Source organism: Mobula hypostoma, chromosome 4, assembly GCF_963921235.1.
Source record: "Mobula hypostoma chromosome 4, sMobHyp1.1, whole genome shotgun sequence".
Taxonomy (NCBI): domain Eukaryota; kingdom Metazoa; phylum Chordata; class Chondrichthyes; order Myliobatiformes; family Myliobatidae; genus Mobula; species Mobula hypostoma.
Window position 1 is genome coordinate 98,198,010 of NC_086100.1, and position 20,253 is coordinate 98,218,262.

General features: G+C 45.1%; 1 protein-coding gene across 4 annotated transcripts in view; it reads left to right on the forward strand.

Annotated features, from left to right (window-relative positions):
- The window catches only part of trim2a (tripartite motif containing 2a), a 258,355-nt gene that overhangs the window by 101,107 nt on the left and 136,995 nt on the right, over positions 1 to 20,253 (forward strand). For all 4 annotated transcript variants that reach the window (XM_063046246.1, XM_063046249.1, XM_063046250.1 and 1 more), the window contains exon 6: positions 7,268 to 8,000. In XM_063046246.1, coding sequence (XP_062902316.1) covers positions 7,268 to 8,000 — 733 coding nt within the window. The remainder of the gene's footprint in view (positions 1 to 7,267; positions 8,001 to 20,253) is intronic.

A 20,253-nucleotide genomic window follows, 5' to 3' on the forward strand; every position in this document is an offset into this window, starting at 1 on the left:
CAAACTTGCCAACCCACCCTTCTACGCCCACATCCAGGTCGTTAATAAAAATGACGAAAAGTAGATGTCCCAGAACAGATCCTTGTGGGGCACCACTGGTCACAACTCTCCAATCAGAATGTACTCCCTCCACAACGACCCTCTGCTTTCTGCAGGCAAGCCAATTCTGAATCCACCTGGCCAAATTTCCGTGGATCCCATGCCTTCTGACTTTCTGAATAAGCCTACCATGTGGAACCTTGTCAAATGCCTTACTAAAATCCATGCAGATCACATCCACTGCACTACTCTCATCTATATGCCTGGTCACCTCCTCAAAGAAATCTATTAGCCTTGTTAGACATGATCTGCCCTGCTGACTGTCCCTGATCAGACTATGTTTCTCTAAATGCCCATAGATCCTATCTCTAAGAATCTTTTCCAACAGTTTTTCCACCACAGACATAAGGCTGACTGATGTATAATTACCCGGACTATCCCTACTACCTTTTTTGAACAAGGGGACAACATTCGCCTCCCTCCAATCCTCAGATACCATTCCCATGGACAACGAGGACATAAAGATCCTAGCCAGAGGCTCAACTATCTCTTCCCTCGCCTCGTGGAGCAGTCTGGGGAATATTCCGTCAGGCCCCGGGGACTTATCCGTCTTAATGTATTTTAACAACTCCAACACCTCCTCTCCCTTAATAGCAACATGCTCCAGAACATCGACCTCACTCATATTGTCCTCACCGTCATCAAGTTCCTTCTCATTGGTGAATACCGAAGAGAAGAATTCATTAAGGACCTTGCTCACTTCCACAGCCTCCAGGCACATCTTCCCACCTTTAACTCTAATTGTTCCTACCTTCACTCTTGTCATCCTTTTGTTCTTCAAATAATTGAAGAATGCCTTGGGGTTTTCCTTTACCCTACCTGCCAAGGCCTTCTCATGCTCTCCTCAGCCCCTTCTTAAGCTCCTTTCTTGCTACCCTGTATTCCTCAATAGATTCATCTGATCCTTGCTTCCTAATCCTCATATATGCTGCCTTCTTCCATCTGACTAGATTTTTCACCTCACTTGTCACCCATGGTTCCCTCACCCTACCATTCTTTATCTTTCTCAATGGGATAAATTTATCCCTAACATCCTGCAAGAGATACCAAAACATCGACCACATGTCCATAGTACTTTTCCCTGCAAAAACATCATCCCAATTCACACCCGCAAGTTCTAGCCTTATAACCTCATAATTTGCCCTTCCCCAATTAAAAATTTTCCTGTCCTCTCTGATTCTATCCTTTTCCATGATAATGCTAAAGGCCAGGGAGCAGTGGTCACTATCCCCCAGATGCTCACCCACTGAGAGATCTGTGAACTGACTGGGTTTGTTACCTCATACTAGATCTAGTATAGCATTCCCCTGAATCGGCCTGTCAACATACTGTGACAGGAATCCGTCCTGGAGACACTTAACAAACTCTGCCCCATCTAAACCATTGGAACTAATCAGGTGCCAATCAATATTAGGGAAGTTAGTCACCCATGATAACAACCTTGTTATTTTTGCACCTTTCCAAAATCTGCCTCCCAATCTGCTCCTCGGTATCTCTGCTGCTACCAGGAGGCCTATAGAGTCTCCAATAGAGTAACTGGTCCCTTCCTGTTCCTGACTTCCACCCATACTGACTCAAAAGAGGATCCTGCTACATTACCCACCCTTTCTGTAGTTGTAATAGTATCCCTGACCAGTAATGCCACCCTCCTCCTCTTTTTCCCCCCTCTCTATCCCTTTTAAAGCATTGAAATCCAGGAATATTGAGAATCCATTCCTGCCCTGGTGCCAGCCAAGTCTCTGTAATGGCCACTACATCATAATTCCATGTATGTATCCAAGCTGTCAGTTCATCACCTTTGTTCCTGATGCTTCTTGCATTGAAGTACACGCACTTTAGCCCTTCTACCTTCCTACATTTACACCCTTTATTCTGCTTCTCTTTCCTCAAAGCCTATGTTAGATCTGGCTTTACTCCATGCACTTCTTCCACTGCTCTATCGCTCCGGGTCCCATCCCCCTTGCAAATTAGTTTAAACCTTCCCGAACCATGTAAGCAAACCTACCTGCCAGGATATTGCTCCCCCTTGAGTTCAGGTGCAACCCATCCAATCTGTACAGGTCTCAATGATCCAAAAATCTGAAACCCTGCTCCCTGCACCAACCCCTCAGCCATGCAATCAACTGCCATCTCCTCCAATTCTTACCATTACTATTACGTAGCGCTGGCAGCAATCCTGAGAACGCCACCCTTGAGGTCCTGTTCTTCAGCCTTCTGCCTAGTTCCCAAAACTCACACTTCAGGACTTCATCCCTCTTCCTGCCTATGTCATTGGTACCAACATGTATCACGACTTCTGGTTGCTTTCCCTGTAGTACCAGGATGTTGTGCACCCAGTCAGAGGCATCCCAGACCCCGGCCCCTTATAGTGAGAGGCATAGACAAACCTTCTCTCAAGGTGGAAATCTCAAATTCTAGAGTCCATAGAGACGGGAAAAGCTGAAAGTGGATTTGTGGGGCACATTTTGATTTCAGATCGATAGGTCCCTGGAATCCACTGCCTTGGGAGGTGATGGAAGTAGGTATCATAGCAATATTTAAGAGGCATTTAGGCAGGCACGTGGTCAAGCAGCAGATGGTATAATATAGATTATTTGTAGGCAGATGGGATTAATTTAAATTGACGTTATGACTGTAACATTCTGTTCTTGTGCTTGATGACTGTGAATTGGTATACTGAAGACCTAATGCTTGAAGGCAGTATTTAGCAACATAGAAAACCTACAGCACAATACAGGCCCTTATGCCCACAAAGCTGTGCCAAACCTGTCCTTACCTTACTTAGCTGAGTTGTTTTTTTTGGCTTCTGTCGACACAATGGGAGAAATGTGTTTGAACTTTCCTTCAATCAGTGAGTTTTTGTTAGCCTTAAATGGACAGAAGGAATTTAAGAGTAGATTAATTCTGAAATGACACAAGTACTTTTGTTAGTATTTGCAATAGAATAACAATTTTCCTTTCAACATGGCCTTGGGAATTAGCACACTAGTGAAAGAAATCCATTGCATTGCATACAGCTGTGATTCTCTACTTCAACTCTTCCAAAAACAGTGAAGCCCCTGCTGTAGTCTGTATTCAAAAAAACTGTCTTGGCTGCAGACAGAAACACAAACCAGGGTAGGATTTACACAGTAAACTGTCAGGCACAGAGGATTCAGGGAATACAGGTCCATAATTCCTTGGAAGTGGCATCACAGGTACATAGGGTCATAAAGAGAACTTTTAGCACATTGGCCTTCATAAATCAAAATAATGAGTACAAGAGTTAGGGTGTTATGTTGAAATTGTATATGGCTTTGGTGAGGCCTAATTTGGATCATTGTACCCAGTTTTGTTTATCTACCCACAGGAAAGGTGTCAATAAGTTAGAAATTGTACGAAGAAAATTTACAAGGATGTTGCTGGCACTTGAGGACCTGAGTTTATAGGAAAAGGTTGAATAAGATAGGACTTTATTCCTTGGAGTGTAGAAAAATGAGGGTGATTTGATAGAGGGATATTGATATGGTAAATGCAAGGAGGCTTTTTCCATTGAGGTTCTGTGGAACTACAAGTAGAGGTCGTAGATTAAGGGTGAAAGGTGAAATATTGAAGGGGAACTTGAGGAGCAACATCTTCACTCAGGGTGGTACAAGTGTGGAATGAGCTGCCAGTGGATGTGGTGGATGTGGGTTCAAATGCAAATGATCTGGTACTTTTGAGTAGAAAATCCTACAAAAGGTAATGGATTCAGCCCAGTACATCACAGGTAAAGCCCTCCCAACCATTGAGCACATCTACATGAAGCATTGCCATAGAAAAGCAGTATCCATCATCAAAGATCCCCACCACCCAGGCCATACACTTTTCTTGCTACTGCCATCAGATAGAGGGTACAAGAGCCTCAGGGCTCGCACCATCAGGTTCAGGAACAGTTAATATCCCTCAACCATCAGGATCTTAAACAAAAGAGGATACCTACACTCATTTGTGGGAAATGGTGTTCCTACAACCAATGGTCTGACTTTAGGGACTCTTTATCTTTTTGATTCATCCTCTCGTTACTTATTGCTATTTATTTGTAATTGCATTTTCACAGTTTGTTGTTCATTGATCCTGTTTACAGTTACTGTTCTATAGATTTGCTAAGTATGCCTGCAGGAAAAAGAATCTCAGGGCTGTATATGCTGACATACGGGTGCTCTGATGATGCATTTTACTTTGAAATTTGGATGGGAAGAATATGGAGAGCTATGGTTGTGGTGCAGCTTTATGGGATTAGGAGAGTAACAGTTTGGTACAAACTAGATGGACTGAAGGACCTGCTCTGGTGCTGTAGTGCTCTATAACTTCAATGTTTGTGCAAGCATAAGTCCTAGAAATTCATGGGAAGTCTAAAGTACATGTGTAAATACAACTATTACCTTATTAAGGGAAAGTAGAAGAATGCTCTCAAGTTCAGAGCATAAGTAGCCTCAGTAATGCTGTGGTGTTCAGCAAGTGTCTCTCAAACAGCTGGAATGATCCTGAAGTTAAAAACAAATCAGGTACTGGAAATTCTCAACAATCCAGGTTGCATCTGTGGGAAAAGAGTTAACAGTTCAGGTCATAATCCTTTGGGAAGTGTTACCAAGCCCTGCTCTGAAAGTGGTCTGACACTGAATTTGACAAGAAGCTTAGCCTCAGTTATTCGAACTGTCCAGATTTGATACTGTGACCATTCAGGAATAGGAACAACCTCCCTCTGTCCATCCTAACTGAATGTATTGTGATGCTGTGTAGCTCTGAATTTTCTTCCAGCTTTGTTTCAGACAAATAACCCAGAATTTCCACAGTTCAACTTCAGTTTATTGACATTCAACCGTACGCATGTACCACCAGATGGAACAATGTTCCTCTGGACCAAAGTACATAACACAGCACATATATGCACATGGAACACATAATGTATTATTACCACAAGTAAATTAATAATTAATGAGGTGCATTTATGACACAAGTTAAAATGTAAAAAGTCTCACGTTTCTGGCACTTCATACACGATGAGACCTGGGTGATGGCAGGGAGTTCAGTAGTCTTATGGCCTGGGGGAAGAAGCTGTTTCCTATCCTAATAGTTCTTGTCCTAATACTATGGTACTTCCTGCCTGATGACAGGGGGTCAGAGAGATTGTTGGATGGATGGGAGGGATCATTGACAATGATAAGATATGCAGTAGTCCTGATAAATATCTCTTTTGAGTGGAAGAGAGACCCTGATGATCTTCTCAGCAGTCCTCACAATCCTTCGTCGAGACTTGCAGTCGGATGCCTTGCAATTCCCTTACCAGACGGTGATGCAGCTGGCCAGAACATTCTCAATTGTACTCCTATCAAAATTGGTTATAATGGGGTAGGGGAGAGCATCACTTGTCTCAATCTCCTCATGAAGTGGAGATGTTCAAGGAGTACCTGCTGGATAGGTTTGTTCCATTGAGACAGTGAAAGGGTGGTAGGTAAAGGAATCATGGTTCAAAAGAGACGTGGAACATCTTATCAAAAAGAAAGAAACTTACTTGAGGTTCAGGAAGTAAGGATCAGATGGGGTTCTAGAGAGCAACAAAGTAACCAGGAAGGATGTGAAGAATGGACTTAAAGCTAGAAGGGGACATGAGAAAGTCTTGGTGACTATGATTAAGAAAAACACCAAGGCATTTTACACATATGTAAAGAACAAGAGGTTGGTCAGAGAGAGGGTTGGACTGATCAGGGATAGAAGAGGAAACATGAGCCTGGTGTCAGAAGAGGGAGGGGAGGTTCTTAATGAAAATTCATCAGTGAGAGGAAGCTGATGTTTGTGAGGACAATGTAAAACAGAACATGTTGATGTTAAGAAAGATGATTTGGTATAACTTTTGAAAAATATTAGGATAGATAAGTCCCTAGATTACTATGGGAAGCAATAATCATTGTGTCTTCACTGGCCATATGAATAGCACCAGAGGACTGGAGGGTGCCAAATGTTATTTCTTTGTTCAAGAAAGAATGTAGGGATAGTCCAGTAAATCTTACTTCAGTGCTGGGCAAATTATAGAAGAAGGTTCTCTGAGACAGGATTTCCAAGCGTGTGGAGAAGGTAGTCTGATTAGGGGTAGTCAGCATGGCAATCTAAGGGGCAGGTCATACCTAATGAGCCTATTTGAATTCTTTGAGGACGTGACAAAGCACATTAGGGGCAGTGGACATGATGTATAAGGATTTTAGATAAAGGTGTTTGATGAGGTTCCCCATGATCAGCTCATTCGGAAAGTCAGGACGCATGGGATTCGGGGAAACTTTTCTTCAGTATTGGCTTACCCATAGAAGGCAGCGAGAGTGGTAGTGGATGATATTCTGGCCTGGAGGTTTGTGACCAGTGTTATTCTGCAGGGACTGCAAAAATGTTTGGAATATTACACTACATACCCATGTCAAAACCAAAGAATCAGACTGAATTTGAACACAGTTGAGAGACGAGGGACTACAGATACTTGAACCTGGAACAATGAAAGATCTACTGGAGAAAGTCAGGGGCTGAGCAGCATTTGTAAACAGAAAGAATTATCCAGACCAGATGAAGGATGAAATCTCTAGTGCAGTAGGAGACCATCTGGCTCAAGATATACTTCCTGACATTGCACCACTTCAAGTGCATGCCATGTGGTGAGAGGTTCTGACTCCACCATTCTTTCAGACCTCTGGAGGTATTTCCTTATTTAATTCTTGACTCTGCGGTCATTCATGAAAAAGACAACTGTTTACTATCATCTATTTCTCACTACAGTTTGTTTTCTGTCTTTTATCAAAATTCCACACTATAGTTTCAGTGACCTGCCCCACCCTATCCATATTACTACTTTCGGTCTTTAGTTGTAGTATTTTAGTCTTGCCCCCTTTTTTTAAAGCATACTCCCTCCCCACTCGCTTTATTTAAAACCCAGAGCTTTTAATCATCATTTATATTAGTGTTTTCCTTGCCTTTCCAAGACTGGTTTATGTTTGCAGTAAGGGTATTTTGTACATGTAACTTGAGGATATTATTGTAGTGCATTACATTTTTAATGTGATTATATCATCTCAATGCCAAGATTTTAAAAAAATCCTTTGAAATTTCTGCTATTCACTGATATTTTGGTTAATGACATGCAGTAAATATTAATTTCTTGTTGCAGGTTCTGCAAGCACAACTGGATGCACTAATGCAGGGTCAGGAAAGCATCAGGAGTAACTGCAACTTCACTGAGCAAGCCCTAAACCATGGGACAGAAATGGAAGTCTTGTTAGTGAAGAAGCAAATAGGTGACAGGTTGAATGAGCTCGCTCTTCAGGCGTTCCCTCTGCAACCACAAGAAAATGATCAGCTGGAATTTGTGGTGGAAACTGAAGGGCTTAAAAAATCCATACACAATTTAGGTACCATAATAACTACAAATGCAGTGGCCTATGAGACTGTCGCGACAGGTGAGGGTCTGAGACAGTGTGTGATTGGCCATCCTACGAGTGTTACTATAACAACAAAGGACAAGGATGGAGAACTTGTTAAAACTGGAAATGCATGTCTTAGTGCTGAAATTGCATCTCCTGATGGTAGTGTAGTCGATGGGGAGATACTGGATAATAGGAATGGAACCTATGACTTCCTTTATACAATTCACAAGGAACAGAAGGAGGGTGACTTTACACTTACTCTCAGGCTTTACGATCAGCACATTAAGGGGAGTCCATTTAAATTACGAGTTATCAAACCTACTGATCTCTCTCCAACATCTGACGGTGCCAAGAGACGTGTGAAATCCCCCGGCAATGGGCATGTGAAACAGAAGGCTGTAAAACGACCAGCAAGTATGTATAGCACTGGAAAAAGAAAAGAAAATCCAATTGAAGATGACTTGATCTTCAGAGTTGGTATGTAGATTTATTATAATAGTTTGCCTTTCTCCTACCACTCCCCACTTTCCCCGTGACTTTGCCACAATTTGTGGAGAACTGCAGAATTTGCGACTTTGCAATGCAAAATGAGCCTTGTGCTTATATAACGCACACAGAAAGCTGGTGGAACACAGCAGGCCAGACAGCATCCATAGGAAGAAGCACAGTCGATATTTCGGGCCGAGACCCTTCGTCAGCACTAACTGAAAGAAGAGATAGTAAGAGATTTGGAAGTGGGAGGGGGATGGGGAGATCCGAAATGATAGGAGAAGACAGGAGGGGGAGAGATGGAGCTAAGAGCTGGAAAGTTGATTGGCAAAAGAGATACAGGGCTGGAGAAGGGAGAGGATCATGGGACGGGAGGTCTAGGGAGAAAGAAAGGGGGAGGGGAGCACCAGAGGAAGATGGAGAGCAGGCAAGGAGATATTCAGAGAGGGACAGAGAGAGGAAAGAAGGAAAAAAAAGGGGAAAATAATAAATAAATAAATAAATAAATAAGGGATGGGGTAAGCAGGGGAGGAGGGGCATTAACGGAAGTTAGAGAAGTCAATGTTCATGCCATCAGGTTGGAGGCTACCCAGACGAATATCAGGTGTTCTTCCTCCAACCTGAGTGTGACTTCATCTTGACAGTAGAGGACGCCATGGAGAGACATATCAGAAGGGGAATGGGACGTGGAATTAAGATGTGTGGCCACTGGGAGATCCTGCTTTCTCTGGCGGACAGAGCGTAGGTGTTCAGCAAAATGGTCTCCCGTCGGGTCTCACCAATATTTAAAAGGCCGCACTGGGAACACCGGACACAGTGTATCACCCCAGCCGACTCACAAGTGAAGTGGCGCCTCACCCGGAAGGACTGTCTGGGGCCCTGAATGGTGGTGAGGGAGGAAGTGTAAGGGCATGTGTAGCACTTAAGACCATAAGACAAAGGAGCAGAAGTCGGCCATTCGGCCCATCGAGTCTGCTCTGCCATTTTATCATGAGCTGATCCATTCTCCCATTTAATCCCACTTCCCCGCCTTCACACCATAACCTTTGATGCCCTGGCTACTCAGATACCTATCAATCTCTGCCTTAAATACACCCAATGACTTGGCCTCCACTGCTGGCTGTGGCAACAAATTCCATAGATTCACCACCATCTGACCAAAAAAAAATTCTTGGTATTTCTGTTCTGAATGTTCCCTTCAATCCTTAAGTCATGCCCTCTCATACTGGACACCCCATCATGGGAAACAACTTTGCCACATCCACTCTGTCCATGCCTTTCAAAATTCGAAATGTTTCTATGCGGTCTCCCCTCATTCTTCTAAACTCCAAGGAATACAGTCCAAGAGCGGACAAACGGTCCTCATATGTTAACCCTCTCATTCCCGGAATCATTCTAGTGAATTTTCTCTGTACCCTCTCCAACGTCAGTACATCCTTTCTTAAATAAGGAGACCAAAACTGCCCACAGTACTCCAAGTGAGGTCTCACTAGCGCCTTATAGAGCCTCAACATCACATCCCTGCTCCTATACTTTATTCCTCTAGAAATGAATGCCAACATTGCATTCGCCTTCTTCACCACCAACTCAACCTGGAGGTTAACCTTAAGGGTATCCTGTACGAGGACTCCCAAGTCCCGTTACATCTCAGAACTTTGAATTCTTTCCCCATTTAAATAATAGTCTGCCCATTTATTTCTTCCGCCAAAGTGCATAACCATACACTTTCCAACATTGTATTTCATTTGCCACTTCTTTGCCCATTCTTCCAATCTATCCAAGTCTCTCTGCAGACTCTCCGTTTCCTCAGCACTACCAGCCCCTCCTCCTATCTTCGTATCGTCAGCAAACTTAGCCACAAAGCCATCTATTCCATAGACTAAATCGTTGATGTACAATGTAAAAAGAAGCGGCCCCAACACGGACCCCTGTGGAACACCACTGGTAACCGGCAGCCAACCAGAATACGATCTCTTTATTCCCATGCTCTGTTTCTTGCCAATCAGCCAACGCTCTATCCACTTATGTAACTTTCCTATAATTCCATGGGCTCTTATCTTGTTAAGTAGCCTCATGTGTGGCACCTTGTCAAAGGCCTTCTGAAAATCCAAATATACAACATCCACTGCATCTCCCTTGTCTAGCCTACTGGTAATTTGCTCAAAAAATTGTAATAGGTTTATCAGGCAGGATTTTCCTTTAAGGAATCCATGCTGAGTTCTGCCTATCTTGTCATATGCCTCCAGGTACTCTGTAACCTCTTCCTTGACAATCGACTCCAACAACTTCCCAACCACTGATGTCAAGCTAACAGGTCTATAATTTCCTTTTTGCTTCCTTGCCCCCTTCTTAAATAGCGGAGTGACATTTGCAATCGTCCAGTCCTCCAGAACCATGCCAGAATCTATCGACTTTTGAAAGATCATCGCTAATGTCTCCGCAATCTCCATAGCTACTTCCTTCAGAACACGCGGGTGCATTCCATCTGGTCCAGGAGATTTATCTACCTTTAGACTATTCAGCTTCCTGAGTACTTTCTCTGTCATAATTGTGACTGCGCACACTTCTCTTCACTGCCAACCTTGAGTGTCCGGTATACTGCTGATGTCTTCCTCAGTGAAGACTGATGCAAAATACTTGTTCAGTTCCTCTGCCATCTCCTTATCTCCCATTACAATTTCTCCAGCATCATTTTCTATTGGTCCTATATCTACTCTCACCTGTCTTTTACTCTTTATATACTTGAAAAAGCTTTCAGTATCCTCTTTGATATTATTTGCTGGCTTCCTTTTATAGTTAATCTTTTCCCTCTTAATGACCTTCTTAGTTTCCTTTTGTAAGGTTTTAAAAACCTTCCAATCCTCTGTCTTCCCACTAATTTTTGCTTCCTTGTATGCCCTCTCCTTTGCTTTAACTTTGGTTTCTCTTGTCAACCACGGTTGTATCCTTTTTCCATTTGAAAATTTCTTCTTTTTTGGAATATGCCTGTCTTGCACCTCCCTCACTTCTCGCATAAACTCCAGCCACTGTTGCTCTGCCGTCTTTCCCGCCAGTGTCCCTTTCCAGTCAACATTGGCCAGTTCCTCTCTAATGCCACTGTAATTTCCTTTACTCCACTGGAATACCGACACATCAGATTTCGGCTTCTCTTTTTCAAATTTCACAGTGAACTCAATCATGTTATGATCACTGTCTCCTAAGGGTTCCTTCACCTCAATCTCTCTAATCACCTCCGGTTCATTACACAATACCCAATCCAGTACAGCCGATCCCCTTGTGGGCTCAACAACATGCTGTTCTAAAAAACCATCTCGCAGACATTCTACAAATTCTCTCTCTTGAGATCCAGTGCCGACTTGATTTTCCCAATCCACTGGCATGTTAAAATCCCCCACAATTATCATAACACTGCCCTTCTGACAAGCCTTTTCTATTTCCTGTTGTAATTAGTAGTCCACAATACTGCAGCTGTTTGGAGGCCTATAAATAACCTTCATCAGGGTCCTTTTACCCCTGTGATTTCTTAGCTCAACCCATAAAGATTCTGCACCTTCCGATCCTATATAACCTCTTTCTAATGATTTATTATCATTTCTTACCAATAAAGCCACGCCTCCCCCTCTGCCTACCTTCCTATCCTTCCGATACACCGTGTATGTTTGGACGTTCAGTTCCCAGAGACGTGCATCCTTTAGCCACATCTTAGTGATGGCCACAATATCATACCTGCCAATCTGTAGCTGTACGACAAAGCATCCACCTTATTCGTTATGCTGCGTGCATTTAAGTATAACACCTTAAGGCCAGTATTTGGTACTTATCGCTTTGATTTCATTGCAACTTTATTGCACTGCAACTCATTCCAATGGCTACAAATTTGCCTGTCTTTCCTGACATCTTTACTGCTCGCTATCTTAGATTTATTTCTGTTTTCCCCTTCCTCCGCTCTGTCATTCCGGTTCCCATCCCCCTGCCAAATTAGTTTGAACCCTCCCTAACAGCTCTATTAAACTTTCCCGCCAGGATATTGGTCTCCTTCGGGTTCAGGTGTAACTTGTCCTTTTTGAACAGGTCATACTTCCCCCAGAAGAGATCCCAATTATCCAAGAATCTGAAGCCCTGCCCCCAGCACCAGTCTCTCAGCCACGCATTCATCTGCCTGATCCTACTATTCTTGCCCTCACTAGCACATGGCACAGGTAGCAATCCCGAGATTACTACCCTGGAGGTCCTGCTTCTCAGCTTCCTTCCTAACTCCCAGAAATCTCTCTTCAGGACCTCCTCCTTTGTCCTATCTATGTCATTGGTACCAACATGTACCAAGACAACTGGCTGCTCACCCTCCCCCTTCAGAATATTCAGGACCCGATCCGAGACATCCCGTACCCTGGCACCTGGGAGGCAACACACCATGCGGGTATCTCTGTCAGGTTCACAGAATCTCCTGTCCGTTCCCCTGACTATGGAATCCCCTATGACTACCGCATTCCTCTTCTCCCTCCTTCTCTCCTGCACAACAGCGCCAGGCTCAGTGCCAGAGACCCGGTCACCGTGGGCGTCCCCTGTCAGGTCATCCCCCTCACCAGCATCCAGAACAAGATATTTGTTGCTGAGGGGGACAGCCACAGGTGTGCTCTCCACTGTCCGGGCATTTCCCTTCCCTCTCTTGACAGTGACCCAGTTTTCTGACCCCTGTAGCCTAGGGATGACTACCTCCCTGTAGCTCCTGTCTATCACCTCTTCACTTTCCCTGATAAGCAGTAGGTCATCAAGCTGCAGCTCCAGATCCCTAACACGGTCTCTAAGGAGCTGCATCTCGGTGCACCTAGTGCAGATGTGGCCATCAGGGAGGCTGGAGGTCTCCCAGGATTCCCACATCTGACACCCTGAACAAAGCACTAACCCTGCAGGCATGCTATCTAATTCTACAGGAATGAAACGGGAAAAATAAGTCTACTCACCCACTTACCTCACCAAACGGATGAACTTTTTAAACTGTTAGCTCGTACCGTTAGCTGTGAGAGCCCCGCTGTTCCTGTCTGTCCGGGCCGATTCACGAAGGGCGGGGGGAGAAAAAAAGAGTTGGTGCTTCGCTCTCGCCTCTTCCGGTTTACCGCTGAAACCCGTTGAAGCCAAAGCCCTATACTCTGCTACCACTCACTCCGCTGCACGCTCCGACAGCTGCCCACTGTATAGGATGGTCTCCTTTTTAAACTCTCTGCGCTGACCTGTTGACGTCACGCGCCTGCGCAGTTTCATCCTTCTTGCACTCCAAGAAGTTTTTAAAAAAAAACTGTCTTCCTTCAGAATTCAGCTCCCATGACGCTCTGTAATCCTGATCCAAAAGACAGCCGTTGGTAGCAACCTTCCTTTTTAAACTTCTCCGCGCTGACCTGTTGAGGTCATGCGCCTGTGCAGTCTCCTCCTTCTTGCACTTGAAGAAGTTTTTTAAAAACTGCCTTCTTTCAGAATTCAGCTCCTACAACGCTCTGTAGTCCCGATCCAAAAGACTTGTTCTGCTTACAAGGATAAGTGCCAGCAGGGATATCGATGGGAAGGGGTGGGGTGGACGAATGGACAAGGGAGTAGTATAGGAAGTGATCCCTGCGGAAAGCAGAAAGAGCGGGGGAGGGAAAGATGTGCTTAGTGGTGGGATCCTGTCGGAGATGGCAGAATTTACGGAGAATTATATATTGGACCCAGAGGCTGGTGGGGTGGTAGGTGTGGACAAGAGGAACCCTATCCCTAGCGGGGTGGCGGGAGCATGGGGTGAGAGCAGATGTGCATGAAATGGGAGAGATGCGTTTCAGGCAGAGTTGATGGTGCAGGAAGGGAAGCCCCTTTCTTTAAAAAAGGAAGACATCTCCTTCGTCCTGGAATTAAAGGCCTCATCCTGAGAGCAGATGCGGCAGAGACGGAGGAAATGCGAGAAGGGGGTGGCATTTTTGCAAGAGACAGGGTGGGAAGAGGAATAGTCCAGGTAGCTGTGAGAGTCCATAGGCTTATAGTGGACATCAGTAGATAAGCTGTCTCCAGGGATAGAGATAGAAAGATCAAGGAAGGGGAGGGAAGTGTCAGAAATGGACCAGGTAAATTTGAGGGCAGGGTGAAAGTTGGAGGCAAAGTTAATGAAGTCAATGAGCTCAGCATGCATGGAGGAAGCAGCGCCAATGCGGTCTGTAAGACCATAAGACAAAGGAGCAGAAGTCGGCCATTCGGCACATCGAGTCTGCTCCGCCACTTTATCATGAGCTGATCCATTCTCCCATTTAGTCCCACTCCCCCGCCTTCTCACCATAACCTTTGATGCCCTGGCTACTCAGATACCTATCAATCTCTGCCTTAAATACACCCAATGACTTGGCCTCCACTAATGCCGGTGGCAACAAATTTCATAGATTCACCACCCTGTGACTAAAAAAATTTCTTCGCATTTCTGTTCTGAATGGGCACCTTTCAATCCTTAAGTCACGCCCTCTCGTACAAGACTCCCCAACCATGGGAAACAACTTTGCCACATCCACTCTGTCCATGCCTTCCAACATTCAAAATGTTTCTATGAGATCTCCCCTCATTCTCCTAAACTCCAAGGAATACAGTCCAGGAGCGGACAAACGTTCCTCATATGTTAATCCTCTCATTCCCGGAATCATTCTAGTGAATCTTCTCTGTACCCTCTCCAAAGTCAGCACATCCTTTCTTGAATAAGGAGACCAAAACTGCCCACAGTATTCCAAGTGGGGTCTCAGCAGCGCCTTATAGAGCCTCAACATCACATCCCTGCTCCTATACTCCATTACTCTAGAAATGAATGCCAACATTGCATTCGCCTTCTTCGCTACTAACTCAACCTGGAGGTTAACCTTAAGGGTATCCTGTACGAGGACTCCCAAGTCCCGCTGCATCTCAGAACTTTGAATTCTTTCCCCATTTAAATAATAGTCTGCCCATTTATTTCTTCCGCCAAAGTGCATAACCATACACTTTCCAACATTGTATTTCATTTGCCACTTCTTTGCCCATTTTTCCAATCTATCCAAGTCTCTCTGCAGACTCTCCGTTTCCTCAGCACTATCGGCCCCTCCACCTATCTTCGTATCGTCAGCAAACTTAGCCACAAAGCCATCTATTCCATAATCCAAATCGTTGATATACAATTTAAAAGAAGCGGCCCCAACACAGACCCCAGTCGTAGAAGTAGCGAAGGAAAAGTGGGGGACGGATACCAGTATCAGCTTGGAATATGGACTGTTCCACAAAGCCAACAAAGAGGCAGGCACAGCTGGAACCCATACGGGTGCCCTTGGCTACCCCTTTAGTTTCTAGGAAGTGGGAGGAGCCAAAGGAGAAATTATTAAGAGTAAGGACTAATTCCGCTAGATGGAGGAGAGTGGTGGTAGAGGGGAACTGGTTAGGTCTGGAATCCAAAAAGAAGCGGAGGGCTTTGAGACCTTCCTGATGGGGGATAGAAGTATATACGGACTGGACATCCATGGTGAAAATAAAGCGGTGGCTTTTCATTCCAGGACAAGGGAGATGTCCTCCTTTTTTAAAGAAAGAGGCGGAGGGAGTGGAGAGCAGAGCATTTGGAAGGAGTGAAGTTGGAGTTGCAACAAGGTGTGGTGAAGTCGAGACGATTGATGTCCCGTCGGCAGTTAGCAATAAAGAGATCCAGAGCAGGCAGAAGACCAGAGCAGGGTGTCCATGAAGAGGAGAATGGTTGAAGATGGGAGAAGGGTTCATTGGCGGGGGTGGGAGAGTGAGGGTGCGGCCGGCTGAACTCTTCTTCCGCCGGCTTCGTCTTTAAGCCCCAAAGAAGTGGGCTTAAAGATGAAGCCGGCGGAAGAAGAGTTCAGCATCATGGCGCATGCGGAACTCGCTGAGGTGTGGGCGAAGGGATACAAAGGTGAGGCCCTTACTGAGGACAGAGTGCTCTGCCTCAGAGAGTTGAAGGTCGGAGGGGATGGTAAAGACCCAGCACGGGGGGGGGAGGGGGAGGGAGGCTGGTGGTGTCAGTGGAGAGGGGAGGTTTGGGGTGAGAGGAAGATGGAGCCTCTGAGGGCCCAGGAGCAGATGATAGAATCTGAGGAAGACGGGGTTGCAGAGTGGTGGTGGGGGAAGGGGAGACGGGAATCACAACAGTAGCACGTGCAGATCTGGCCTGGAGTTCAAGGCTGGAGTCGCAGATGGAGGTTGCGCAATCGCTTTGAAGGTGTCCATGGTGGTTGAAACCTACATTGATGGTGCTGGAGTCCGGGTTTTGAATATGCCCTGGGTTGGTGGAGCCACCGAGTTCAACGGCAGGGGCCGCAGTCCGAAGTCCATGTCTGCTAGCATCGGAGCCAGCAGGCTCTGGGGTCTGCAGATAGAAGATCTTGCGATCCTTGCCTAACATGACAAAGTCAAAAAAACAGCGATTGCACGCTTGGATCAGATGGAGGATGAAATAACTGGCAGGTCCATTAGAAATAGCGAAGAAAGTGTCCCGGAGGTGCGGAAAGGACTTGGATCTCCCATCAACTGCCACCAGCCTCATAGTTCCCACACCCCGCACTTCCCATTTCTACCTCCTACCCAAGATCCACAAACCTTCCTGTCCAGGTAGACCCATTGTCTCAGCTTACTGCTGCCCCACCAAACTCATTTCTGCATACCTTGACACTGTTTTATCGCCCCTTGTTCAATCCTTTCCCACCTATGGTCATGACACTTCTCATGCTCTGGATTTTTTCAATGATTTTAAGTTCCCTGGCCCCCACCGCCTTATTTTCACCATGGATGTCCAGTCCCTATATACCTCCATCCCCCACCAGGAAGGTCTCAAAGCTCTCCGCTTCTTTTTGGATTCCAGTCCTAACCACTTACCCTCTACTATCACTCTCCTCCGTCTAGCAGAATTAGTCCTTACTCTTAATAATTTCTCCTTTTAGCTCCTCCCACTTCCTCCAAACTAAAGATGTAGCCATGGGCACCCGTATGGGTCCCAGCTATGCCTGCCTTTTTGTTGGCTTTGTGGAACAGTCCATGTTCCAAGCCGATACTTGTATCCATCCCCCACTTTTCCTTCGCTACATCGACGACTGCATCGGCGCTGCTTCCTGCTTGCATGCTGAGCTCATTGACTTCATTAACTTTGCCTCCAACTTTCACCCTGCCCTCAAATTTACCTGGTCCATTTCCAACACCTCCCTCCCCTTCCTTGATCTTTCTATCTCTTTCCCTGGAGACAGCTTTATCTACTGATGTCCACTATAAGCCTATGGACTCTCACAGCTACCTGGACTATTCCTCTTCCCACCCTGTCTCTTGCAAAAATGCCACCCCCTTCTCGCATTTCCTCCGTCTCTGCCGCATCTGCTCTCAGGATGAGGCCTTTAATTCCAGGACGAAGGAGATGTCTTCCTTTTTTAAAGAAAGGGGCTTCCCTTCCTCCACCATCAACCCTGCTCTCAAAGGCATCTCTCCCATTTCACGCACAAATGCTCTCACCCCATCCTCCCGCCATCCCGCTAGGGATAGGGCTCCCCTTGTCCTCACCTACCACCCCACCAGCCTCCGGGTCCAACATATAATTCTCCCTAACTTCCGCCACCTCCTACGGGATCCCACCACCAAGCACATCTTTCCCTGCCCCCCTCTTTCTGCTTTCCACAGGAATCGCTCCCTACGCGACTCCCTTGTCCATTCGCCCCATCCATCCCTTTCCACCGATCTCCCTTCTGGCACTTATCCTTGTAAGCGGAACAAGTGGTACACATGCCCTTACACTTCCTCCCTCACCACTATTCAGGGACCCAGGCAGTCCTTCCAGGTGAGGCGACACTTCACTTGTGAGTCGGCTGGGGTGATACTCTGCGTCCAGTGCTCCCGGTACGGTCTTCTATATATTGGTGAAACCCGACACAGACTGGGAGACCATTTGCCTGAACACCTATGCTCTGTCCGCCAGAGAAAACAAGATCTCCCAGAGGCCACACATTTTAATTCCACGTCCCATTCCCATTCTGGTATGTCTATCCATGGCCTCCTCTACTGTCAAGATGAAGCCACACTCAGGTTAGAGGAACAACACCTGATAATCCGTCTGGATAGCTTCCAACCTGATGGCATGAACATTGACTTCTCTAACTTCTGTTAATGCCCCTCCTCCCCTGCTGACCTCATCACTTATTTATTTATTATTTTTTCCTTTTTTTCCTCTCTGTCCCTCTCACAATAACTCCTTTCCTGCTCTCCATCTTCCTCTGGTGCTCCCCTCCCCCTTTCTTTCTCCCTAGGCTTCCCATACCATGATCCTCTCCCTTCTGCAGCCTTCTATCCCTTTTGCCAATCAACTTTCCAGCTCTTAGCTCCATCCCTTTTCCTCCTGTCTTCTCCTATCATTTTGGATCTTCCCCCCTCCCACTTCCAAATTTCCTACTACCCCTTCTATCAGTTAGTTCTGACGAAGGGTCTCGGCCTGAAACGACAACTGTGCTTCTTCCTATGGATGCTGTCTGGCCTGCTGCGTTCCACCAGAATTTGTGTGTGTTGCTTGAATTTCCAGCATCTGCAGGTTTCATCGTGCTTGTGCTTCTTTACTTGTGCTTCTTTTCCCCTCCAAGAAAATACTAGTAGTAGTAGAAAATGTATAGTAATAAACTAGTTCGGGAAAGAAATAGAACCGGTTCACACGTTCAAGTTCTAAATTGGACCAAGGTGAACAAGGAACTTACAAAACTTGATTGGACTAGAGTATTTGCGAACAAAGGGTCCACAGGCAACAGGGAGACTTTTAGAGGAGAGATCGTAAGAGCTAAGGATCTGCCTGTCTCGTTGAAGTAAAAAGTAAGGATAGTGGGAATAGGAAACCTTGGTTAATGACACCGATGCCTTGATCTGGATACAGGATGAGGCATTAGTCACATACACACAGATGGGATCAGATAAATCCCTGGAGAAGTATAGATGATGCAGTGTGTCTGAGAGGATATGAAGTAACTTTGGCAGAGAAGATTAAGGAAGCCGAGAGGAAATCCGATAGAGGTTTATAAGATTATGAGAGGCATAGGTGGAGCAGACAGACAATACCTTTTTCCAAATGTTGAAAAGTCTTAATACCAGAGAGCAATGTTCCCTCTAACTTTTAGTAGTGAGGGTGCGCAAAAATCTTGTGGAAACTTTTTTCCTGTGACCAAAGTATGTGCGCACTGAATGCACACATGGCACAGTTTATGTAGGTTTACAAAATATTTGACATAAAGCTGCACAGAATAACAACAAAATAACACACATATTTAAGTCACTCAGTTAATTTTTCTCTCTCCTGTCTTTGGCATTTACCCATTCTTTGTAAGCTATCTAGACTAATAGAAGTTCCATCTAATTGAGAGCTTTTGATTCTCCTTAACATATCCAAATGACATTCACCTAAAAGGTTTCTCAGCTTGTTTTTGAGTTGATTCATTAGGCTAAAACCTCGCTCACAGTCCGCACTAGACACAAGAAGGGTTCCCCCAATTTCCATCAACTGTGTAAGGTCCCAAAACTGTTCATTTGAAGTACAAATGCCACCATTTGAGCAAAGGTTGAAATCAGTTTGGATTTAATTTTTTCTTGTACGGAAAATTTGAAGTCATCAAACTGTCTAACTATTAGAGTATTTTCAGCTAGAAATTCATGATATTTTAGGTACAAGGCATTAACTTGTTTATCGCCAAATGTGAAGTCACAATCTGCAATTGCGGAGAAATCAAAAGCTGACCATTCTTGTACCTCATCTTCAGGAAACCTTTCTTCTAAATGAATACAAAGACTATTTATAAAAGTCAACAGCGAACTTGTATCTACCAGTCCTGATGAAGGGTCTCGGCCTGAAACGTCGACTGTACCTCTTCCTAGAGATGCTGCCTGGCCTGCTGCATTCACCAGCAACTTTGATGTGTGTTGCTTGAATTTCCAGCATCTGCAGAATTCCGTTTGTTTGTATCTACTATGACATCTTCTTCACGTTGCTGGCTTAGCAAAATTTTAACTTTGTCACTCCATGAAACATTGTCTCTCAGATACTGCTTTCTTATCTTGTTAATTTTGCGTCGCGCAAAATGAAGTGAATTAATCGGTGTCAGGCCACTCTTTTGCAGAATCTTGCATAGTGCAGCCAGTCCATCAAAGATATCACTTAAAACCTGTAGAACTACTTTGTATGTGATGTTTATGAATTTTTTGTGACAGTATTTAGCCACAGGGTCATTTGACTGAT